This window comes from Parasteatoda tepidariorum, chromosome 2 (assembly GCF_982258835.1).
Source record: "Parasteatoda tepidariorum strain Cologne lab strain chromosome 2, Ptep-v5.0, whole genome shotgun sequence".
In the NCBI taxonomy this organism is placed as follows: Eukaryota; Metazoa; Arthropoda; class Arachnida; order Araneae; family Theridiidae; genus Parasteatoda; species Parasteatoda tepidariorum.
Genome location: NC_141756.1, coordinates 51448416 through 51470723, shown reverse-complemented (window position 1 = coordinate 51470723; position 22308 = coordinate 51448416). Strand labels below are relative to the sequence as shown.

At 29.0% G+C, this 22308-nt stretch overlaps 1 protein-coding gene across 2 annotated transcripts; it reads left to right on the top strand.

Moving 5' to 3' along the window:
* Nucleotides 1-1804: 1804 nt before the first annotated feature.
* On the top strand, nucleotides 1805-21564 carry LOC107453697 (uncharacterized). Of its 2 annotated transcripts, none has more exons than XM_016070615.4 (2): nucleotides 1805-2670; nucleotides 19572-21564. In XM_016070615.4, the coding sequence occupies exons 1-2, from the start codon at nucleotides 2571-2573 to the stop codon at nucleotides 20300-20302; spliced, it is 831 nt and encodes a 276-aa protein (XP_015926101.3). In that variant the 5' UTR covers nucleotides 1805-2570; the 3' UTR covers nucleotides 20303-21564. The 2 variants fall into 2 exon arrangements, with proteins under 2 accessions (XP_015926101.3, XP_071033626.2); XM_071177525.2 differs by lacking the exon at nucleotides 1805-2670 and adding an exon at nucleotides 15126-15247 and having other exon boundaries at nucleotides 19572-20414.
* Nucleotides 21565-22308: the final 744 nt, after the last annotated feature.

Here is a 22308-nt window from a genome sequence, read left to right as displayed (position 1 = left end):
ACAGTGATTCAATGAATCTATGGTAATGATTACTGTAAAACTTACAGCTTAATATTTTACGGTAAAAATGGATTTTACAGTCAATTGGATTTTACGGATAAGGCATCTAAAATTCCAATGCTTTTATCATATTTTAATTCGGAATTTTTTACAGTATAGTAATGCTGCACCTATAAAATAAATCTATTTAAATTTAAAAAAATAATCCTATGTATGAAAAGCATCTTACATTTTAAAGCAAGATATTCGAATCATTTAAAAGTTTAAATCACGTAAAATACCTTTTTTACATTTAAACCAAATTAAGTGGAAAAGGATGGTTGTTTTAACAATTATTTAAATGTAGAAATTTCGCCATTTTTGGAGGATTTCGAAAAATATTTTTTTTGCCCCTAATGATTGTTTTATTTGATTGATTTATTGAAATTTAGCTAAAATTAATTTGCTTATTTTATGAAATTCTCCATAAAATAGGATGCAACCTTCATTAAATACACCTTCACCCCAATTTTACTCTAAGTAATAATGTATAGTGAGTAGGTTGTTGGAAATTTTAGCGAGTGTTCAACCACTGTATTATTCAAATATAATGCAACCTTAATATGGTGCTAAACTGAGCCATATTATCATAATTCTTAAATGTGATTACACGATATTATGATTCAAATTAAACGGAAATATGGTACAAATTAACACCTTGTCGTAGTTACTGCAAATTTGCACCGTATCATGCCATAAAGTTGAACCGATTTTTACAGATAGTGTTTTAATTAACCTTTGGAAAAAAGCATGTCAACTCAGTTTTGAAAATGTTTTAACACTCTCAATTTTTTAATAAAATATCTTTCAAAAGTAATTTAATAAATTTTTCCGTTGTTCCTTTTTAATAATAATAGATATTATTATTTTGGTGATAAGTGCTATTTTTATAAAGACAGAAAAAGTCACTATATCCCGGTGTTTTTAAAAAAAACATGAATCAACTTAAAAGTACAAATTCAGACATTGACTTACAGTTGTTACGACTTACAGATTGTATCTCAACTATTTTTATTTGTGCTTAACACAGGGATTTCAATTTTTGTTTATTTTCTTAAAGGTTACTTTGTAAAAAAATCTATTGTTTGTTAATTTAGTGACTGTATGTAGCATGTTTAACATATTTTCTGAGAGTTTAAAAATCTGAAATTTATTTCAAGACATCATCTGAATTCGAATAATGTCACGGATAAGATAAATTATACATATTCAACAAATATTTCCCATTGTTTGCTATTTTCGAAAACTATTTACTCAACCTTCATCTGAAAAAGGCCGTATTAACTAAGATAGATGCATCACTGTTTGAATCAAAGCAACGCATTTTTTTTTAACCTTTCAAGGTTCTAATCAGTTTCTCTCTTCTGAAATGACAATATCGCATAACTTTTTTTTTCTTATGCCTCTCGCGTTAAAATAACAAGAAATCCTCGAGAAAAGGTATAAAAGAAACAAAGGAAAAGAATATATCGCCGCGAACCATAAGAGGAAAAGGAAAGTGAATTCCGAAAGGTATTCCGAAAAAAGTGAAAGGAAAATGGAACTTTTTTGTACGTCCTGAAGAGCTAAGAGAGTGAATTTTAAATCCAGAAGCGACGGATTATGTCGTACAACAAATATTGTAAATTAGCGTTTGTTTCGCTTGAATCTGTGCGACCATTTAACACGTCATTTGGCCTGTCGTTACGCTAGAGGTGAATAATCACCCGCATGGAACAACAGAAACACACTCTTATGTTGTTCCATTTGGAAGACTTTTTCCTGCCTTTTCAACCATTCGAATGTGGGTGTTACAACAGAAAAGAACTGATAGTGTTTGGGTAAAAACTTTTACCTTTTGGAAGATAGTTTTTCACCGTTATGGCTACTTTTTGGTTATATCTTGGCCATTATTATGTGACGACAGCTTCCAAACGATAATTGGTTGAGTTTATGCCGACAAAATAGTCATTAATTTCATAAACTGCTAAACAAATGGAAGTTAAGCTATAATAGCTTGGTTCTAAAACCTTATTTTGTTCCCTATCTTATTTTCATTATAAAATCAATACCATCTATTGATTTTACCAACTTTGTTTTGACAGTTTTCTGTTGTTATCTCAGCAAATAAAAGATGCTTTTTAAATATTTTCTATGCAATGGGATAAGGTATTAATACTCCTGGAAATCAATTGGAATACTTTTATTTAATTTATGGATCATTTTTGTCTACTTATAGAAATTTTTGGATAATTAAATAATATTTTCTATATTTAAAGTCATAAATATTCTAGTATGAATCATAGAAAAAATCTGCTGGATCCTTTACAGTTCCTTGCTAAATCCTTTGAAGCTGAAATAAAAACTCACAGAAATATGGGATGAATTTTGAACTCAATTCTTACATTTTAGCATATCATACTGCATGAGAGTTACACAGCTGAAACCTTGAAATTTAGCTTTTACATTTGATTTATGCATCGCTATTAAAATCTGTGACTCAAGTTTGCGAAAACATGTTTTTCAAAAACTAAAACTTTATTATTATACAAATGGATACAACAGCACTAAGAATGACAAGTTTTGCAAAAGCAATTGTTATTTGTGCAATCCTTCATATGCTGTTAACAATGAGAATTACTGATTCGAAAAGTAAGTAAACTTTCTATTTTAATTTGTCACATTATGTTTTTCGTAACATTTTTGTCTTTTTACTTTTCTTTTTTCAAGGGAGGGGATAATACAAACTCCACTGCATTAATTTTCCATCGTGAATCGTACAGTAATTAATAAAATGTTCATTTTCCTGAAATTATTATAGATTTGAAACGAAACTTTAAAGATGTTCAAATCTTGCTACATAAAGCTCATACGCTATCATTTTCTCTTTACGAAGCAAATTCTTCTTTATCCATTTTAAACGTCTTAAATATTTTAAACGAATAAGTCATTTTAAACGAAATAAACTGTGGGTGTTCAAGTTTAAAATATTGCAGTTTTTGCTTCATATTACTACTTCAAATCAACTCCTATTACTCATTTGAAAACTGAATAGTTTTTTTAGTGTTAATGTGAAAAAATGAAAAGGAACCCGAAAAGTGATTTCAATCCGAGTTATGATTCATCCGAAAAGTTTGTATTTTCCCTAGATATCAGCTTACTATTCAAAACATCGTATTTACTATATAAAAATCATGGTGTTTTTTTTCCAAAAACACTCTTAAAAGAAATTTTTAAGTATTTCTGATAATTTTATTGCTCCAAGTCTTTAAATTTCAAAAATAATTATTTTAAATTCTCTAAATAATCGCTTAAACTGTTTTAAAAATAAGCTTAAAGATGCAAATTACATTCACCATGACTAATTTTCTTTGCTAAATGTGTGAAGGAATAATTGTATTTAGTTATATTAAACTAAGTGTTTCAAAAGGGTTAATCAAATTCATTAACTAACCGTAAAATGATTTTAAACTCGATTCACCTTTGATAAGGCTTAAGTTGTGTTTTACTTATTTCGTTTGAGTTTGCGATCAATAATTGGTCTATTTTGTCTCAAATTGGTGTTGCTAATGTTGTTGTAGTGCGCAATGTAAAAAACGTAACACTTTAATAACTGTTGATGTAATGATCGGATTTTCAGGTACTAACATGCAATCTTAATAGTTTGACTGGTTGACTTTAAATATGCTAATTAATTTACGCAGATGATATTTTAAGTTAAGAATCCAGGAACAAAACATACTTCCCCTCGACAAACTTACCTATTTTTCAATAGATGTCACGTGTTTCTATAAAATGGATATCATTCAAAAACCACTTTAATTAAATTGAAAATTAAAATAATGCCATCATACCAAGTGATACTGAATATAATTAATATTTATTTTGATGCGCTAAAAGGGAAAACAATGGAAGAAAAGGTACTTATTCATTTCGGGAAACCATAAAAAATCACCGTGCTATTATTGGTATCAATAAAGCTTGATTAATTTTGATAATAGGTATTGCTCATATTGTGGTAATAGATGCTCTTTGAATCGGCAAGAAATATTTCAATAAAAATTTTTAATATAGGTACTAAGGTACCTAACATATGTACTGTAGCAATTAGTTTTTTTAAAGATCCCCTGAAGGAGATAAATGCCGGAAAAATTTCTTGATTGTGTTTAATTTCGACTGTTACGAATTGGCTTCGAGCAATAGCATTATACCAAATAATACTCGGTATAGTTAATATTTATTTTGATAGAACGAACCTTTTAAAACGTGATTTTCTTAATCTCACAACATAAAACCACTGGGAAATGCAACAAAGAAAGTTTGGCAATCAAGAAAATTCGAACATGATTTATGATTTTTTTTTAATTACCAATCATTAATAATATTAATCTACACTCTCTGGAACATTATAAAACATACTTCAGCGTGAACCTAACATACATTCTATGAAGTAATTAATCAATGGGTTAATTTGGGCAGAGAAAAATATCCCTGTTGCCTTCCTGTGGTATTTTATTATTATTATATTTGACGGATAAACTCCTTCAAAATAAATTTTATTTGATAAATTTATCCTCCATTAGTCAGTTTAATAATAGTTATACTAAAGAATAATAATGACAACTAGAATATGAGATTAAAATTCTTATGATAAATTGAGCATATATATTACGGCTAATGGAAAATTGATTATATTTTCAGAGTAACTTTAGTATATAGTTATAAAAATATTCAGAATTACTCGTATACATTTTCTGTGCTTTTTGTTTATGTTTAAAACTTACTTTGAATGCTCCCCAGTAAAGTTTAGGGACATAGAACAGAATAGACATTTCTTCATTGAGCTGTAAGTTCAATAATAATATTTACAAAATGAAATTATTGCTTTTAAAATGTGTAATTGTAAGGCTTTAATAGTTTTTTCAAAGGAAAATAAGTATAAAAGAAATAAATTGATTAAAAGCACATAATGTCACACTTTTTAGAAAATGACACAAGTACGGTTTTTTATTTTTTCACTCCATTATTTTCTTATTACGAGGAAAGCAAATATTATTCTTTTTAATCAAAACACAAAAAACTGAGTGGATTCTTGCGTAAAAACCTTTTTTTTCCCTTTTTTGCGAAAAGTAACTGTTGACCACTAAACTATGACACTTGTTTTTTTTCCTAAAAAATACCAATTATCTTGTTTTTGTAAGTTTGCAAAGCTTAATTAGTTTTGCATTAAAACAGATTAAATCTGACAACTTTTCTATAGAAAAAAATGAAAAAAAGACAAAGCTTGCGCATTTAGAAAAACATTGATTATGGCACAATTTAGGTTATTTTTCATTTAAATAAAAATTTAGACGTTCTAGAAGTATTTCAAGTTATCTTCCTACCAAATAAAATAATAATCTATAATAATTATGCATTTAAATTAATTGTGAATATAACAACAAAGATAAAAATTATGAATTATGAGAGGTAAAAGTTGTTAAATATTTTTTGCATCGAGCATTTGACCCAATACATAAAAGTGTCATACCGCTTATGTAGCGGCATTGGTTCATTTAAGTTTCAAAAAAAAATAATTATATAATACAAATGCAATATACATCTTCCAGCTTTTGTAGTTTTCTTCAATAAAATGAGTGTTTTTGTTCGAAGAATGTGCGCATATATTTAAAATTCATGAAATTCGTTTCTTAATATTTTCAAAACACTATATATTTTTATAACTACTTGAGAAATGATTTACCTCTCCAAAAAAATTTTATAATCTTTCTTCAAGCAAGTATAGAGATTAAATTAATTGGAAAAATACACTTTATACATTCCTTAAGACTTTCAGTTGTTTATTTTTAAACTTTTATTTCCATAAGTTTAAAATAAAGGTAAAAATTAGTCAAAATGCTATATCATAAAAATTAATTGTCAACTTACCCTTTCATACGTTCTCATTCGACACTTATTTAATTATATTTCCCTGAAAGTTATCAATTTTTCTCTCTCATTTTACCACATTTACGTTAATAGTTATTTATGAACCGTTCTTAATATTATCATCTGTTATTATTATGGTTTGAAATTTTGTAATATTCCAACTTTTAGGCTTAAAGCTAAAGGTAAAGTTCCTTCAATGTATTATGAAGTAAAAATATGCAGTTATCTCATTACGCTACATTTTGTTATAAACAAACTAATCAAAATCAAAAGTTATTTTGTTTTTTATTAACATATTTAATAATTCACTTATGTTTTACAATTTTTAAACGGTAAGAAAGTTATATAGGATTTTGTAATAAATGCTGTGTAAAACTGTAACCAGTCAACGCATGCAAATAAAATGATGAATGCAAATTATCAACTTAAAATTGAAAAGTAATATAAGAAATTAACTTTTCGTCCTATTGCTAAATAGTTGCTTTGGTGGAAAAAAATTTATGAGTTTTTATAGTAACCGAAAACTAATTACGAATTCAAAAAAAACAAATTTGTGAATTAAAAAGCATTGCAGTGGTAAGCGAGCAAATTGATTAGGCTTAAATTTTATTCCAATAAAATCGAACTTTTAATCAGTGAAACATAATTTAAGTCATTGCAATAAACTATTTGGTACCTTTTTATTGAATAATTTTTAATTTTGATGTAGCAATCTTTACATCGGCAGTAAATAAAAATTATTGCGTTGAAATCGAGTTGGGAGTCACTATAAGTATAAGAACGAAAACTGAAAACTGTTGTTTTCACCACAGTATTTCTAAACTTCGAAAATGCTAGAAAGCTACGCATTAAATTCGTGATAAAATTCTCAGCCTTGTTTTCAAAAATATTTTCCATAATATTTGCTAGAAACGCTCGAGACTGTTAAAAATAAAATTATTCAGCTTCAACTGCTTTTTAAACAAGTGAAATCTTCCAGTTTATTTATCTTCCTTGGCAGCAAATTTTGGCTATTTCTGAATTAAAATTCTATCGTAATACTGGTAACGATTTACATCACTGCCCAAAATGCTTATTTGGCGCTTATTCAAAACATTTGGCAACTGTAAAGCTGTCACCTTTACGATTTATGCTTCCAGTCGCAGCTTTTTGAGTGGTACGGATTGAACTCAAACATTGCGGAGCTTTATTTAGCCAAAATAATAAAAAAAATAGTCACGTGATTTTACCACAAAGATTGGTCAGGTGAAATAGATTTAAGAGGAAAACTACTTTTTCCTGGGAATACGCTTTTCTTTTTAAAATATGCTATTGCATTGCTTGAAAATTGTCCTTCAAATAAAATTTAGGTTGCAAAGAGAAAAAATTGAATAAAAAAACACACTTAGTTAGAGAATGCGCGTTTTTGTTTATTCCTTAAATATGTTTCCGTTAATTAATTAAATTTAGCGACTAAATTATTTTTAAAAATACATTATTTAGAAAAAAAATGGCATTTTTTGTCCTTCCTCAGAACAAATTCACTGATTGAATCATTACAGAATTGGGGAGCTTTAGCTTCTACAATGATAAGTCACATTTTGAAATTGTTGGAGAGAACTATTTTTTTCCAAGATTTTTTGAAAGACAATAAGATATTCATGAGCATTGTGAAGTTATCTAGTGAAAATTCTGGTACCTTTTAAATTACCAATGTGGAAACAATGCCAAAGAATAGTTTGAGGTAAAAATATATTCTTTGGAAAAGTGTGAGTTACACTATATTACCTCAAACTTTGAAATTCTTAAAAGCTGTACTTTGTACGAAATTATTTTTGAGCAAACAAGCTTTATTGTTCCGAGTAAAATGTTTATATTTCTCAGATATGGAAAATAAGCAAAAAAGTGAGAATTACACTAAATTTTTAACCCATCACTTCGCAAAACTATTAAAATCATATTTTCGAGAATGAGGCTAACCACCCTGCCTTGAAGATTAATAATCTGAGTCAAACGAAAAGAGTATATTTATTCGATGAAAGGTCGTTTCATGTGTTATTAATAGTTAATAATTAATCCTAGAAATATCAAGATTCAAATTAACACTGTGTACAAATTTAGGTGGATATTGTCATATTATACACTTTTCAGGAGATTTCCTCCTTTTCTACACTGTAATTCCTGATCAAATTACGGTATAAAGTGCTGACATTTTGGGTACATCATCCGTAAATCCATTTTAATGAAAAATTTGTTTTTAACCGTTAAATAATATTCCGTAATTTTTGAAATAATATTTCTTTAATGAGAGTGATTTAGTGATTTTGTGTTAATTATTGCTGCAAAAAATTACGGTTTAGCAGATTTTTTTGTTCCCTGAATGCCTGTACTTTTTGTTGTAATTTGCTCCGGAATTTTTTACAGTGTAGCCAAATGGTAAGAATTGATAAATGGTATTTGATAATTATTCGGAATGCAGGGTTCGCGTACACCTTAACTGATTTAAAAAGTGGAGCAAAATTAATAAAATATATTTTAAGAAGTTTGTATTTCCCAGTATACTTAATATTTTCAAATTAATATGCCTATTCGTTAAAGCTGTAAAATAGAATTTATAATTTTTAAGTAAAAACTAATAACAATAAATTTGTAACTTTTTTATTAGATAATTAAGAGCACTTTTTAAATTTTCTAAGGACCATACGAATCTTGAAAGGATTTCGATATCCATAAACCTTGTTCCTTTAGCAATTTCCTTTTGATTGGGGGGCTGGTTTTGGAGATGAAGCATTTCACCAGAACTTACTTTCCTAACCTTAAAAACTTAATAAAGAAACATGGTTTAAGGAACTTAATGAAATTAAGTTCGACAAAACTGAAGAGCACTCCGAAAAATTCACTTTAAAAATTGTTTTTGAAACTTTTTAAGCAGAATTCAGAAATGCATTATATCAGCTCTCCGTATAACGCAAATGCGGGTTAATTCCATCAAAAAGTCCTCCACGAAGGTTGGTTTGTTCTAATGCTTGATCCTGGAGCTCCCTTATGCTTGATCCTGGAGTTGTCGTCTGGGTTGAATTCAAAATTACAAGGCTATGGAGTTGAAGATTGATAGTCGTAAACGCGGAATGGGGTGGCTGCTTAACTCCGGTAATGAAATAAAGTTATATAAAATTGGTTTGTAAATCACATGCTATATTCTGGAATCATTAGATCAAGTCTGGAAATGAATGGCCGCTCCTAGCATTATTACCGCTACTACATATCATTTTCAATTCCGACTGTGCTGGTATATTTACCTATCAGAAATTTTATATTGATCAAATAGTTCTTGATCTTGCCGGATTAAAAATGATCTCATGAAAATCAGTCGAGCCATTCTGTTCATCATTAATCTCACCAAAAAAAGTTATTTAAAAGACATTAAAAGGAAATAAAAACAAATTAACACTTAAGTTTATCAAGTTTATACTCTCACGCTAAATGTTGTGAAAGTGTTTTCTCACAGTAGTGCGTGAAATGAAATCAAGAGGCATGACTACTTGAGCTTTTCCTTGGATGTTGTCCAAGCGTGTGTGACCGTTGATTCCTAACCGCACCAATGACCACGAATAAACTTGAAATTTGATGTTTGACTTAGTTGTAATTTAGAAAAAGTGGGAAATTGAAAACACCATAAGCTGTGGCACGCGCTGCTAGTTTCTAGATTGTTCGTGATTATACTAAACGGTGATTTGTCTTAATTGATTTCTCTCAAAGAAAAACCCAAGTAAACGTTTAAAAATTTTCAATTGCTTAAGAACGAGGTTTGTTTAAAAGCGTTTAAGTCATGCACCAAAGATTGCTTTCTTCTTTGCTTTGGTTTTTAAGAACTTTTTGGCACTTAGAGAATATTACAGAATGTACGAAACATGCCCTTTGCCAAGATGGGTTTTCCTTCAAAATGTTTTCAAATATAGTTTACTTTGACCACGTTTTATCGTACATGCTCAAATCTTCTATAAGCTCTGTATCAGGGAATCAATAAATCAAAAAACTACAAGTTCTATAAATTAATAAATCAATGAGTGAACAATTATGTATTAATTATATGGTGAATGATTGCATCTTTAAAACCATAATTCACTCATTAATTGAATAACATATTCTTTTATTGGCTCTTACTCTGAGAAAAAAAGTATGGTCTAACTACCAGAATATGGTAAAATGAATCATGCTTCTGGCTCAATAGGAACACCGAAAAGCTCTGTAATTTTTAGGAAGTGCCTTTGGTTACGACGATTGTAAAATAAACATTAAAATATGATTTAACAGCATATGATAAAATTTGGCAAATATGGTAAAATTTAGTAATTTTTTCGTGATTTGGTGATTTTTTTTCATTAGCATGGTATAAAAACCATTTATTCTGTTAAATTTATTTTTCAGTTTCTGTATTTTTTACTAAATGTGTGGTAGTAAAACCTATTATTGTGAAAAACAGAATGGACGGTAAACCATTACCATTTAAAGGGAAAATTTATCAAATTGATTGTTAAATAACCTTATATTATTTCTATAACCGTCGTTGAATAGTCGACCCAATTTCGAGTACCAATGTTCAACTCCGTAGCTTTGTAGTTTTGATCCTGATGCAGAAGACAAGGGAACTCCTGGATCAAGTATTGGGAGAAATTTCCCTTCGTGGAGGACTTTTTGATGGAACTAACCCGAATTTGCGTTTTATGGTTAAGAAAATCGCGGCAACTTCCCTCTGTTAGCCTGACGGCAAAGAGACTGTACCCGATGGACCGTCTACCACTGTGGATATTTGACGTCAGAACTGTGGTCAGGGCGGGCCGTGTGAGAGATTCTTATCGAACAACCATTGCTGGGATTCTAACCAGGGTCAACTCATTAAGAGGCAAGCATTCTATCCCCTGAGTCACCGCTATTCAACCGAATATTTTTATTTTATTAACCAAAATAATGGGTTTTTGTTTTAACTAAAATATCATTTTCATAAGTTACAGTAATTTTTCCACCGTGTAATCGCTAATCTTTATTTTTTTTTGTCTCAACTATTTATCTGCTGATTCACTGCTTTGCTCATTTGTTAACTTGCACATTTGCAAACGAACTTATTGAACCTTATATAATACCACTCATTCAATGATTTGATTACTTGTAATCGTTAGATCATATTGATCTCTAACAAGATTTCCTTCATATTTATGTTTATAGTTTTGTTTTCACATACTAGTGTAATCTTTTTTAATTTAAAGCTTTATGTTAATATAATATTCCACTGTTTCTAAATAATTTATACAAGCTAAATTTTTTCAATCTGTTGTTCTATTAGTCATATAATGTATCACTCCTCTTGTAAAATGTTTAAAAATACTTGGTGTAAATTGCTATATAGTATTAAATTTGCATATAATGTAAATATAAAACAATGATATATATGTATATAAATACATCCAATAATGTTCATATCTAATACCTTTCTCTATTACTACATTCCAACAATAATTGGAAAATAGTCATAAGAAATTATACACATTTTCACGAGTAATTTTAGTAGAAGCTACCCTTTAAATTGTTTCATATTGCAATAAGAGAATTGCCCATCCCCTAGCTCTGTAGAAGTATTTTAAACTTATTACTTGGCTGTTACTTTTACTCGATTATACTCTAATGTTCAGGCGATTTTTCACTTAGCAATAAAGTTTAAAGCTTTCAGAAGTTTAAGAGATCGACAAAAAATTACGAAAGAAAATATGTATTTTTGAACACCCTACACCAGAAAATCAAGCAAAAAAGCTTGCAACTTGAATTGATTACTTTGGTTGCTATTTGCAATGACTGCATAAAATTTCGATAATCTAGCTTAAATATTTATGCAAATATGAACATTTTTATTAAAAACTAATTTTTTTTGTCTAATGTTTTTTTTGCTATAATTTTAAAAATATTCTGTAAAATTAGACAAAATTTTTGAAAAATGTAAAGTAAATTACAAAATTATCGTTTTAAAATTTAAAAAAAGATTGTGAAAAGAATGCGCAAGATATGAGTATTTACAGAAGTATTTTTGTACTGCGCATGTGCGGAAAAAAATTTGAAATAATTTTTTTCATATTTTTATAGTAAATCGTATTTGGCAACTAATAGAAAGAAAAATCTGATTTTCTTAAGAAATTTAAAAGTTTCAAGCAATTTTCTAAGTAGTTTCTGTACTTTTTAAAGGAAAGCTCAAAATAATCAGCGTTTTTTCACAAATTTTATCAAATGCAAATTGCAAATTACACTACCCTATAATGACTGGACAGCAAGAACAAGACTAAATATACTAAAAACCTCTTATTGTTTTAAACTTTCTCTTAAAAAGTATAAAAACTACTTAGAAAATTGCGTAAAACTCTTTAAGTTTTTAAATCAAATTTTTTCCATTCGTTGCCAACTACGATTCACTACAAAATTATGAAAAAATAATTTTAAATTTTTTCCGCGCATGCACAGTACAAAAGAACTACTTTAAATACTGATATCTTGCGCATTTTTTAACATTCAAATTTTAAAACAACAATTTTGTAATGAATTTTAAATTGCCCCAAAAATTATTCTGAATATTTTTAATTTACTGAATATTTTTAAAGTTATAGCAAAAAATGAGACAAAAAGAATAGTTTTTTTTATAAAAATGTTCGTACCTCTACAAATATTTAAGCTAGATTTACAAAATTTTGTGCAGTCATTGCAAATAACAACCACAGTAATCGATACAAGTTACAAGCTTATTCCTTGATTTTTTGCCATAGGGTGTTCAAAAATACCTGTTTTCTTTTGTAATTTATTGTCGGTCCCTAAAACCCTGAAAGTTTTAAACTTTATCGCAAAGTATGAAAAATGGCATGAACCAAACACTTCTAAGATAACAAAATAGTCCTCTAAGTATTTTTGAGAAATTCAAGAAAATATCAAAAACTGAAAGTGTCTCTTCTATTATTGTAATGAAACAAAATAGTCCTCTAAGTATTTCTTGAGAAATTCAAAAGAAATATCAAAAACCGAAAGTGTCTCTTATATTATTGTAATAAAACAAAATAGTCCACTAAGTATTTCTTGAGAAATTCAAAAAGAAAATCAAAACCCGAAAGTGTCTCTTCTATTATGGTAATAAAACAAAATAGTCCACTAAGTATTTCTTGAGAAATTAAAAAAAAAAATATCAAAAACCGAAAGTGCCTCTTCTATTATTGTAATAAAACAAAATAGTCTACTATTATTACTTGAGAAATTCAAAAAAAAAAAATCAAAACCCGAAAGTGCCTCTTCTATTATTGTAGGGTAGTAATATCATATACGGTGGGCGAACTGTAGAGAACAATAGACGAAAACTTTTGATTTTCTTCCTGAAAAGAGATTTGTAACTTTTTAAATATTAAATTGAAGAATTACACTCATGGACAAAAAAATTTGCGCACCAAGGAGTCGTCAAAATTAAACGAAATTTTACATACGTAATGACTACTTTGATGTAAGTAAATGATTAGAAAATCAAAGAAAAACGATAATCTTTGATGATAATGTCCATGAGTGTATTTTTAATATATTATTTTGAAACTGAGATTCTTTATTCCAAAATGAAGCACTGTCACTTATATTTGATTAGAGAGTTTATTACTTATTACTGAATCTAACTGTCCAAGTTGCACCGTCATGAAATCCTTTATTTCGTTCGGCAACAAAGCAAATATGTTATCGCATACCTTACATCAGCATGACACATTACTTTCAAAAGATAACATCTTAACAAACGCCTAAAAAGCTATTACGGGCGTTGACTCGCAGTGTTGGCTCAGAAAACTTATTTGATGTCAATCTAAAAGGTAGCGGTTATGATTAATTTGCATGATGTTTTAAATATTTCTTAATAGATATTGCCATTTAAGAGTACCTTATCTATTTCTCAGGAACTCGCCATTTTATGGCTCCACATTGATCTATCTGTCAAACCGTGGATTGAAGACGGAAATAAAAACGAGATTATGCGTTTCATTTAGGGCAGTTTTTAGAAGGCTCAGTTGTAATATAAAATGATGCTTTTTTACGAATAATATGCTATTTTTTTAACTGTTGTGCGTTTACAACTGTTACTCATAACTGTTAGGTCAAGTTTAGCCAATCTAGAGCCAGCGCTGTTTACGCATATTTGGAAAATGACGCAAAACGTCAATATAGTAAAAAGTAACAGTTTTGTGAGAGTAAAAAGCGTTTGTGGTCTAATTTTTTAATATTTAAAAACTTTCTCCGATGCTGCATTACCTGGGCTCATAAAAATTTGCAAAAACTGAGAATACGGCAGTGATTTTGATAATTTCCATCTAGGTGGTAAAAGGTCACCAAATTAGAGATGTTTTTAAAAAGTTAAATAACTTAAAATATTTAAGTAATTTGTCTGTTCTAAAATCCAGATAATTCTTCACGGCAAGATGGCATATATAGTCATCATCAGTAATAAAATCATCACATTGTTTTAAGTGTAAGGCACTTAAACTATGGCATTTTTTTTCCTTAGTGACAGAACTTTGAAAAATCAAGTTAAAATAATCATAAAAAGAATAGAATAAAAAAGCAACAAAAAATAGTACAAATAAAAGAAAAAAAGAGTACAATGGATAAAATGTGAAGCAATATTTTAGCAATTTTTTTAAAATCAATTCTAGAATGCATAATAAGATCAGGAAGATTTTTATTATTTATTATTATTTTATTATTATTTTAAGTATTATTATTTCATGTATTATTATTTTTAATAGCCTATAAATAATCGCCTTATTTAAGGACTTGACGGAATAAATTAATGTTCTTACAACTGATAGAGATACGTTCCTAAACTCGAAAATGAGCCTTTGCAAATTGTTAAATAATCTATTTTTCCTTACACAATAAACTCTTACGTTGTAAATCGAAAAATCTTTGTTTTCTTTAAGTTCATTTCTATATATAAATAAAGCAGAACATAGAATGTCACGGACGAATCAATTAATAAGCTTAATGTAGCATACACTTTCCGAAGAAATGTTATAAAATAATTACATATCTGAATTTAAACTCAAACATGCACATTAGTCCACGAGGAAAAGTTCATTCAATATCATAGCTATCAGATTCATTCTAGTGGATATCATTATTTTTTCTTTTAATTCTTTGCCCAAATTTAATGAGACGTATCTTAAATTCGCTACATTTTAATTCATGGATCACTAGAAACAACTATCATTACTTAATATGATTGATGATGAAATCATCTATTCTTTCTGCATGGCACTCAAAGGTAATCTTGAAATTAAATTTTGATTTATGAGTTTATGCGTTGTTAATTTTAAATGGTCCGTTCTAGATATAAACTTATAAAATTATACATAGTTTATATCTATATATAATCTTATAATATTGAATATAGTTTATATCTATATATAAACTTATAATATTGTATATAGTTTATACCCATATCCATATCCATTATATCCAGATTTATAATATTGTTTAGCTCCATCCAGTAAAAGGAAAATACTTTTTTTATAAAAATGCATTTAGGTTTTATTTTATATCGCTAGGTTTGTCAAAAAGTATTTTGTTTTCGCTACCTTTAGTCAGATTTTTAAATTATTCTACATTTAAACTGCAGCCTGAATTCAGTAAGAATTTCGGTACATAAAAAAAATTGAAAGAAAAGAAACTATAATTAATCATTTAGTTCTAAACAAAACGAAATTTTATTTTAAAAAATGATTTGTTTAAAATGCGTGTTAAAGGTTTTTAAAATATGCGATTTTACATCTTTATTTTTGTTTCTCTGTTAAATTATTATTAGTTGATGCAACTATATAAATTTTCGTGTAGGAGGGCTTCTTACTCAAATGAAATTTGCAGGGGATCATTAGAATCAAACAGATATAATTGTCCTAAAACTGAAACATCCGTCTCACAATATTAAGATAAAAATTCTGCTTTTAATTCCATTACAGATTCTAGTAAACTCTTTTTAAGTAATTTATATTCTAAAAAAATCATTTTTTTAACCGAAATTATTTTTTACCAACTCCTTAGTAAATATTAATAGGGTTTGCCATTTATCTTTAAAAAAACATTCGTCAGTTCTGATTATTTAATTGAAAAAATGTATTTTTTTCGTTGAAATAATCCGATGTTTTTATAAAATGAGAAAATATAAACTAAAATAAAAAATAAATGTAGACTACTAATAAACATCATTCAGTGGAATTGAATTCAATTGAAAACTAAGTCGTAAATAAATGTGCATTACGTGTCAAATGACACCCTTTAAAATCAAACTACTTTTTGAAATATTTCATTCATTCAGTAAAATATTTCGCATTTGGATTTAAAAAAATCATTTCGCATCCGCTTCCAGCTAAAACTTGCTTTATAATTGAATATGCATTGTACCGTAGATAACGATTATCTGCATCAATTTCTCTTTAGAAACAGCAGATAGTCAATTAAATACGTTAATTTGATTAATGAAATTAAAAAGGTATCCCAATTGTGGTAGAGAAATTCGAAAACAAATTTAATTATTTTTTGTTCTTATCCTAGTGTTTTTGTTCCAATCAGTTTTACAAAATTCTTTTTTGAATTTTTTTAACACAAATTACACTGTTTAAAAATTTAAAAAAATTTCGGCATCTCAAGAACTATCAATTTCGATTATCTCAAGAACTATTTGACAGATGCTAATAAAAATTAGTATAAACATCGATTGATATAATACAAATAAAATAACCTTTCAACATTTGTAATACACACTCATGATCTCGCGTAACACTCATAAGAATCAGATGGTTGCAGAATTGAACAAAAAAGAAAAATTAATTGGTGACCCCTTACACAAGGAAATGTTGAATACGGAAAATTATTCAGATTGATCCTGGTGGTTTTCGGTAAGGGCGTGAGGGTATCTCAGACATGCTCATGTGATTGACGTCTACCAACCGGACCAACCATCAAAATTCGCCACTCAAAAAATGAGCTCTATGTTAGCCACGCATTGTCGTCAAAATGCAATCAGGCACAACTGCACCCTTGACATAGGTCTTCAAAACTTTTTCTCTATATCTCAAACCAGGTAACGTATCTTTCTCAAAAAGTTAGACGAGTGTGCAGCAATTCAAAAGAAACCTGCACAGACAATCCACTACTTCACTGTCGGAAGGGTCAATTTCTTGGACATTGGAAAGAAGAGGGTTCCTTAGTTCTCTCTTTATATGAAAATACGGACTATTTAAACGAAGGACCCACTATATGCTCTGAAACATCCAAGAAATCAACCAGTATGACAGAGTAATTTGCTGGTGCTAGCTGCTTTCTTGTTGAACAATTGCACATTCATCCGTGTTTATGAGAGTGGCAAGTTGTCTGGTTTGAGGTAAAGTTGTAAGCCTTGTGTTTTGTGCTCGGGCGTGCAGTTACCTCATTTAAATGGGGGACAACGTGTGGCCTTTCCGACAATTTCCTGGAAAGTATAAGGCAGGCGCTCAAGATACACTCGTATAAAGCATGTCTAAGATGCTTTGGAAAGGTCAATTTGAATTCGCAATGTCTGTCTGAGAATTACCAAAAAAAAAAAAAAAAAAAAAAAAACATTGCAACCTTTCAATCAGAAGTTCGAATTTTTTGAGAATTCACAAAGATTAAAACAGAAATGCATAGCATGCAATCAGTACGGATCATCAAGCTTCAGTCACGCTTTTTAAATATATTTTCAATCTTGTTCCTTCGAAACCTCAGAAATTAATAATTTGATTTATATAGTCTTACAATATTATGGAACATCAAATTTTCTGCAACGTAGCATATATTTTCACAATTTTTGCTTTGAGCTTAGTCCGTGTACTCCTAAACAACTCCCTTCTCCGTGTTTAATGTCTGAAAAAAATCCTTCAAATGTTCAACACTCGGAAATTGTTTTAATAAAATATTTTACAGAATATAAGCTTACGTAAAATGTTAAAGAAAAAAATATTATTATTTTATTTGGTAAAATTCAGAGTGGTAAATCATTAACAAAGCTTGAGAGCTTTTCTAACCTATCAATGAGCATGAGGAAATTTTAAAAAGTGGAATATTATTAGAAAATTGCAATAAGTAACTAGTTAAATTTTGATAATTGTTGAAAAAAATTATAAATTTTATCGAAAACTAAACTTTTATCTGTAACAAATATTTTTAATCAGATATGGCTGAAAGCCAAATAACTATAGTTCTGGTTAAAAATTACATAATCCGCTAGCAATGAAAAGTAAATGTGATCGTAAGCAAAACGTTAAAGGAAAGCAAAAGTCTCAAAAGATGAATAAAGGTTTTACTGATGATTAATTTTTAAAACGTTTCTTTGAAATTGCAAATATATTTTTGCTGACACATTTCTCTAATTGATTCAAAAAGACTAAAATAACATTAAGATATAGCAAAGCAAAGAATGATTAACAAAGCAAAAGGAATCTTCAAGATAACCAAAATACACAAGGCTTTGAACTATCACAAAATGACTCGAGGCTTTAAGTCTTTTTGCAGTAATAACCATGACTCCTAACAGAATATAATGCAATAATAAAACAAGGCGTATAAAGCTACCTGAAATCTGCACTTCATAAATACGTTCTTAGTAGTATAAGCAATTGAGGTAAGGACTAGAAATGGAAAACGACCTAAGTCCAAAAGAGAAAATTTTTCAGGAAAGTTGAAAAATTAAAAACACTCGCATTTAGAATTTGGGGCGTTCTCCATTGCAATCCTTTGTGTTCGTAATTAACTACACCTTGCATTGACTTGCTTACGCTTAGTTTTTAAAAACCTTCTAAAAATTAATTATTATTATCGTGAATTATTTTATTTTATAACCGTCATTGAACAATCGACCTAATTTTTTGGGTTTACGACAACCAATGTTCAACTGCGTAGACTTGTAATTTTGAAATAAATCCAGAAAACAATGAAACTTCTGGATTAAGCATTAGGAGAAAATTGCCTTCGTAGAGGAATTTTTGACGGAACTTACCCGCATTTGCACTACATGGAGCGGAAACCCACAAAAATCACCCACGGTTATCCAGAAGGGAAGGGGACTCTAACCCATGATCCTTCTACCAATGAGGCTATTTTACGTCAGCACTGTGGTCAGTGCTAGCCGGATGCGGAATTCGTATTGATCTGCCATTGCTGGGATTCGAACCTGGTTCACCTCATTGGAAAGCAAACGCTCAACCCGCTGAGCCTCATCGTGAATTATTTGTTATTTTTATCTTTATTTTTGTTCGTTTTATCGTATTATTTTTATCAAACGTGAAATGCCAGGTGACTTATCACAGAGCTCTGATGACATTTAGGACATTTTCTACTTACTGCGCATGCCACAATCAACCAGCGTGATCTTTTTAAATTATTACTACTGGAGTTCTCCTTTTTGCGTTCTTAACTTTGTTTAACTTGGTCTTAAACACATTTCTCTGCAACAAAAAAAATTATATTTACGCTGTTTTTTATTTCTAGCCTTTAATATCCTCTGTATTTCAACTTTCTTATATAACTTTCACACTTGCAACCTTTAATGTTTGATATTTTCTCTTTATTTGCAGGGACATTTTCGTCAGAATCAAAACTTAAGTCTCAAAAGGGTGAATCCAAAGAAACACTTACAACTAACATTTACTATGAAGAGCTTCAACCGGCAGCGGAGCAAAAATACGGTACGAGAACTTTGCCACCGTCTAAACCATATTGCAGTACCAACTGCGATTCCAATAAAACTAATAAAGATACGGAAAACCAAACATCGCCGTCGAGAACGAAATACGACGCCACTAATTACAGCAAAGAACAAAGAGCTACAACTACCGATAAACTCAAAATCACAAATCCAACAAAAATAAATGAGAAGATCAAATTTTCAAAACAGTTTAATCCAACTACAGGAGCAAACGAATCTGGATTTGTACCCATACCCTCACCATTCAAAGCCCAGTCCACCAAGGCAACGACAGCACGCAGACGAGCTAAACTCAGAAGTGTGGACGAACTAGCGGTAAAAGAAAGCAGACAGAATCCGAACTTACTGGGCAATGGTCATTTTGAGATTTTAAGAGGAGGAATATTTTCTGATCATGAAACAAATGAAATTCCTGGGGGTGGTCGTAGAGTGGGCAACACTTATGATCCTTTTGCTTTGCCGCAATTTAGACAGGTGCCTTTCGATGTTGTTCAGTTCCCATCAATTTATCAAAGATCGCAACTACAATTACCAACACATCCTATGTTTTTCCCGAGAGGTGCATTTTCACACAAATCAGAGTTAAAAATCAGACAGTGAACCACCTCCTGTATCATTCTTCTCTGCATATAATGGGGAGGGTATTAGTGCTTCTTTCATACACTGGGAACCATTTCAAACCAAATAAAAAAAAACAACCACGGATTCTTAATCTTCATTTGTGATTTGAAGTTTGAAAAAACTCAAAGAGAAAGTGATGAGAGATCTACAAAAGTTTACCATTTCTTGGAGCCAGGTCAAATTTTAGGGAGCGAGCATGTTTGGAATGGAAAGTAGAGTAACAGCTTTTTGCTTTTATGTAACTGCATTAAGACAATTACTACTTTTATTTTAATATAACTGGATAATTAAGATAAAAAAATTACCAGAGCGAAGAATTAAAACTTATATATTTAAAGACGAAACTTAAGATAAGTGGATGAGGCCATCATAAATGTGATAGTTGAATAATACGTTTAAAGATTTTTTTTTCTTCTTTTTTAATCGGAAAAGAATCACGATTTTCAAGTTTTTAAATTTAACGAAAAGATTGAGTGTCAACTGTAATTTTTCAGACACAGTTGCGAATCCAACGTTTTCAGCACCTGCACGATGTAGTAGAAATAGACGCATATTTTTCTAGAAAGCAGTCGATATAAATAAAGTGTTTACATTTGTATCATAAACATGTTCCCATCTGATGAAGATGAAATTTTATACATATCAGACTCAGAGTTAAAACTGACACGGTAAAACACTTAACATATCATTCTCTATTAGCGCTTTAATTAAGCACACAGAGGGAACCAATTTAAATCAAGCAAAAGTAATAATGGGTTGTAAGGTTCTATTTTTAGTAACCATGGGTTCTATTTCTGAACTATTATTTTAAATATTTGATTTAAAAAAATTATATCATATGATACAAAATTAAATGCATTATAAAATTGATGTGAAATTATACAAAACTAAATCAGTATTTAGATTTTTAGCAAACACAAAAAAAAAAAATATTTTATTAACATTAAAAAAATTTCACATACTTTTTACAATTAAACAACTTGACTTAGTATTATAACCTAACTAAATATATTATGATAACATAAAACCTAATTAAATGTTTTTTCTCCTGACAGACCAGTAAAAATAGTTTTATTATCATCAGATGCAGGTGTTACAAAGAGTTCTGAAAAAAGAAGTATTTTTGAATTTATCTTTGAATTTTTTTAAAAACAATCAATTAATTTTAAAAAAATTTACTAACTTAATTGAAAAAGTGATTAAAAAAATTCATTTATAGGTGCCAATAGAATGATGACACACAGACATAAAATCCTTTTTGTGACATAATCAATGACTGAAATTTATATATTTGTAACATTTACGATTCAACTATAGTAGCAAATAAAATGCAATAATTTCAAATTGCAAAACAAATTGAATTCAATGATGGTTTTATTAGTGATGGTCATCATAAGATAATCTGCAAAATAGGTAAGCATAGCTTAAGAACTGTGCTAACTCACCACTTTTATTCCAGAAAAAATAAAATACGAAGTTTTGAGAATTATTTAAATAAAGTACTAAATGTATAATTTTATAAATAATTGTTAATTGATTTTTTTTTTACTAATTTGTTCATTATAATTGTATTTACCCCTCTAGTTTAAAAATTTAATAGTATCTGTTTATTCTCAAGTTTTTGGCTTAAAATTCTGTAACAATCTTGTGTTGTTTATAATACCTGCTTGTTGCCAGAAAATAGCATCTGATCTGATTTTGTAGTACATTTGACTCTGAGTCAAATGTTCTACAATAAAGAAACAATTTTTAATAATATCCTAAGAATCAAATACAATAAAGTAAAATTTTTAATAGTTATCTATTTATTTTCAACTTGACTCATGGGGCAAAAAAACAGAATTATTTCAGCTTAGCATGGTTTCTAAATTTATATTCCAATGTTAGCGAGATAATTATTTTAAAATGCACTAGAATCTTTACTTCTTTATTTGAGAAACGGTTAAAGATAAGTTATGTGTGTAATCAAACGTAAGCTTAAAAAT

What these genes read in the sequence shown, in the direction of transcription:
- LOC107453697 (XM_016070615.4), top strand. Translation starts at nt 2,571, where the DNA reads ATGGATACAACAGCACTAAGAATGACAAGTTTTGCAAAAGCAATTGTT. An exon ending in GAGAATTACTGATTCGAAAA is followed by an intron (nt 2,671 to 19,571) that starts GTAAGTAAACTT and finishes CTTTATTTGCAG; the next exon opens with GGACATTTTCGTCAGAATCA.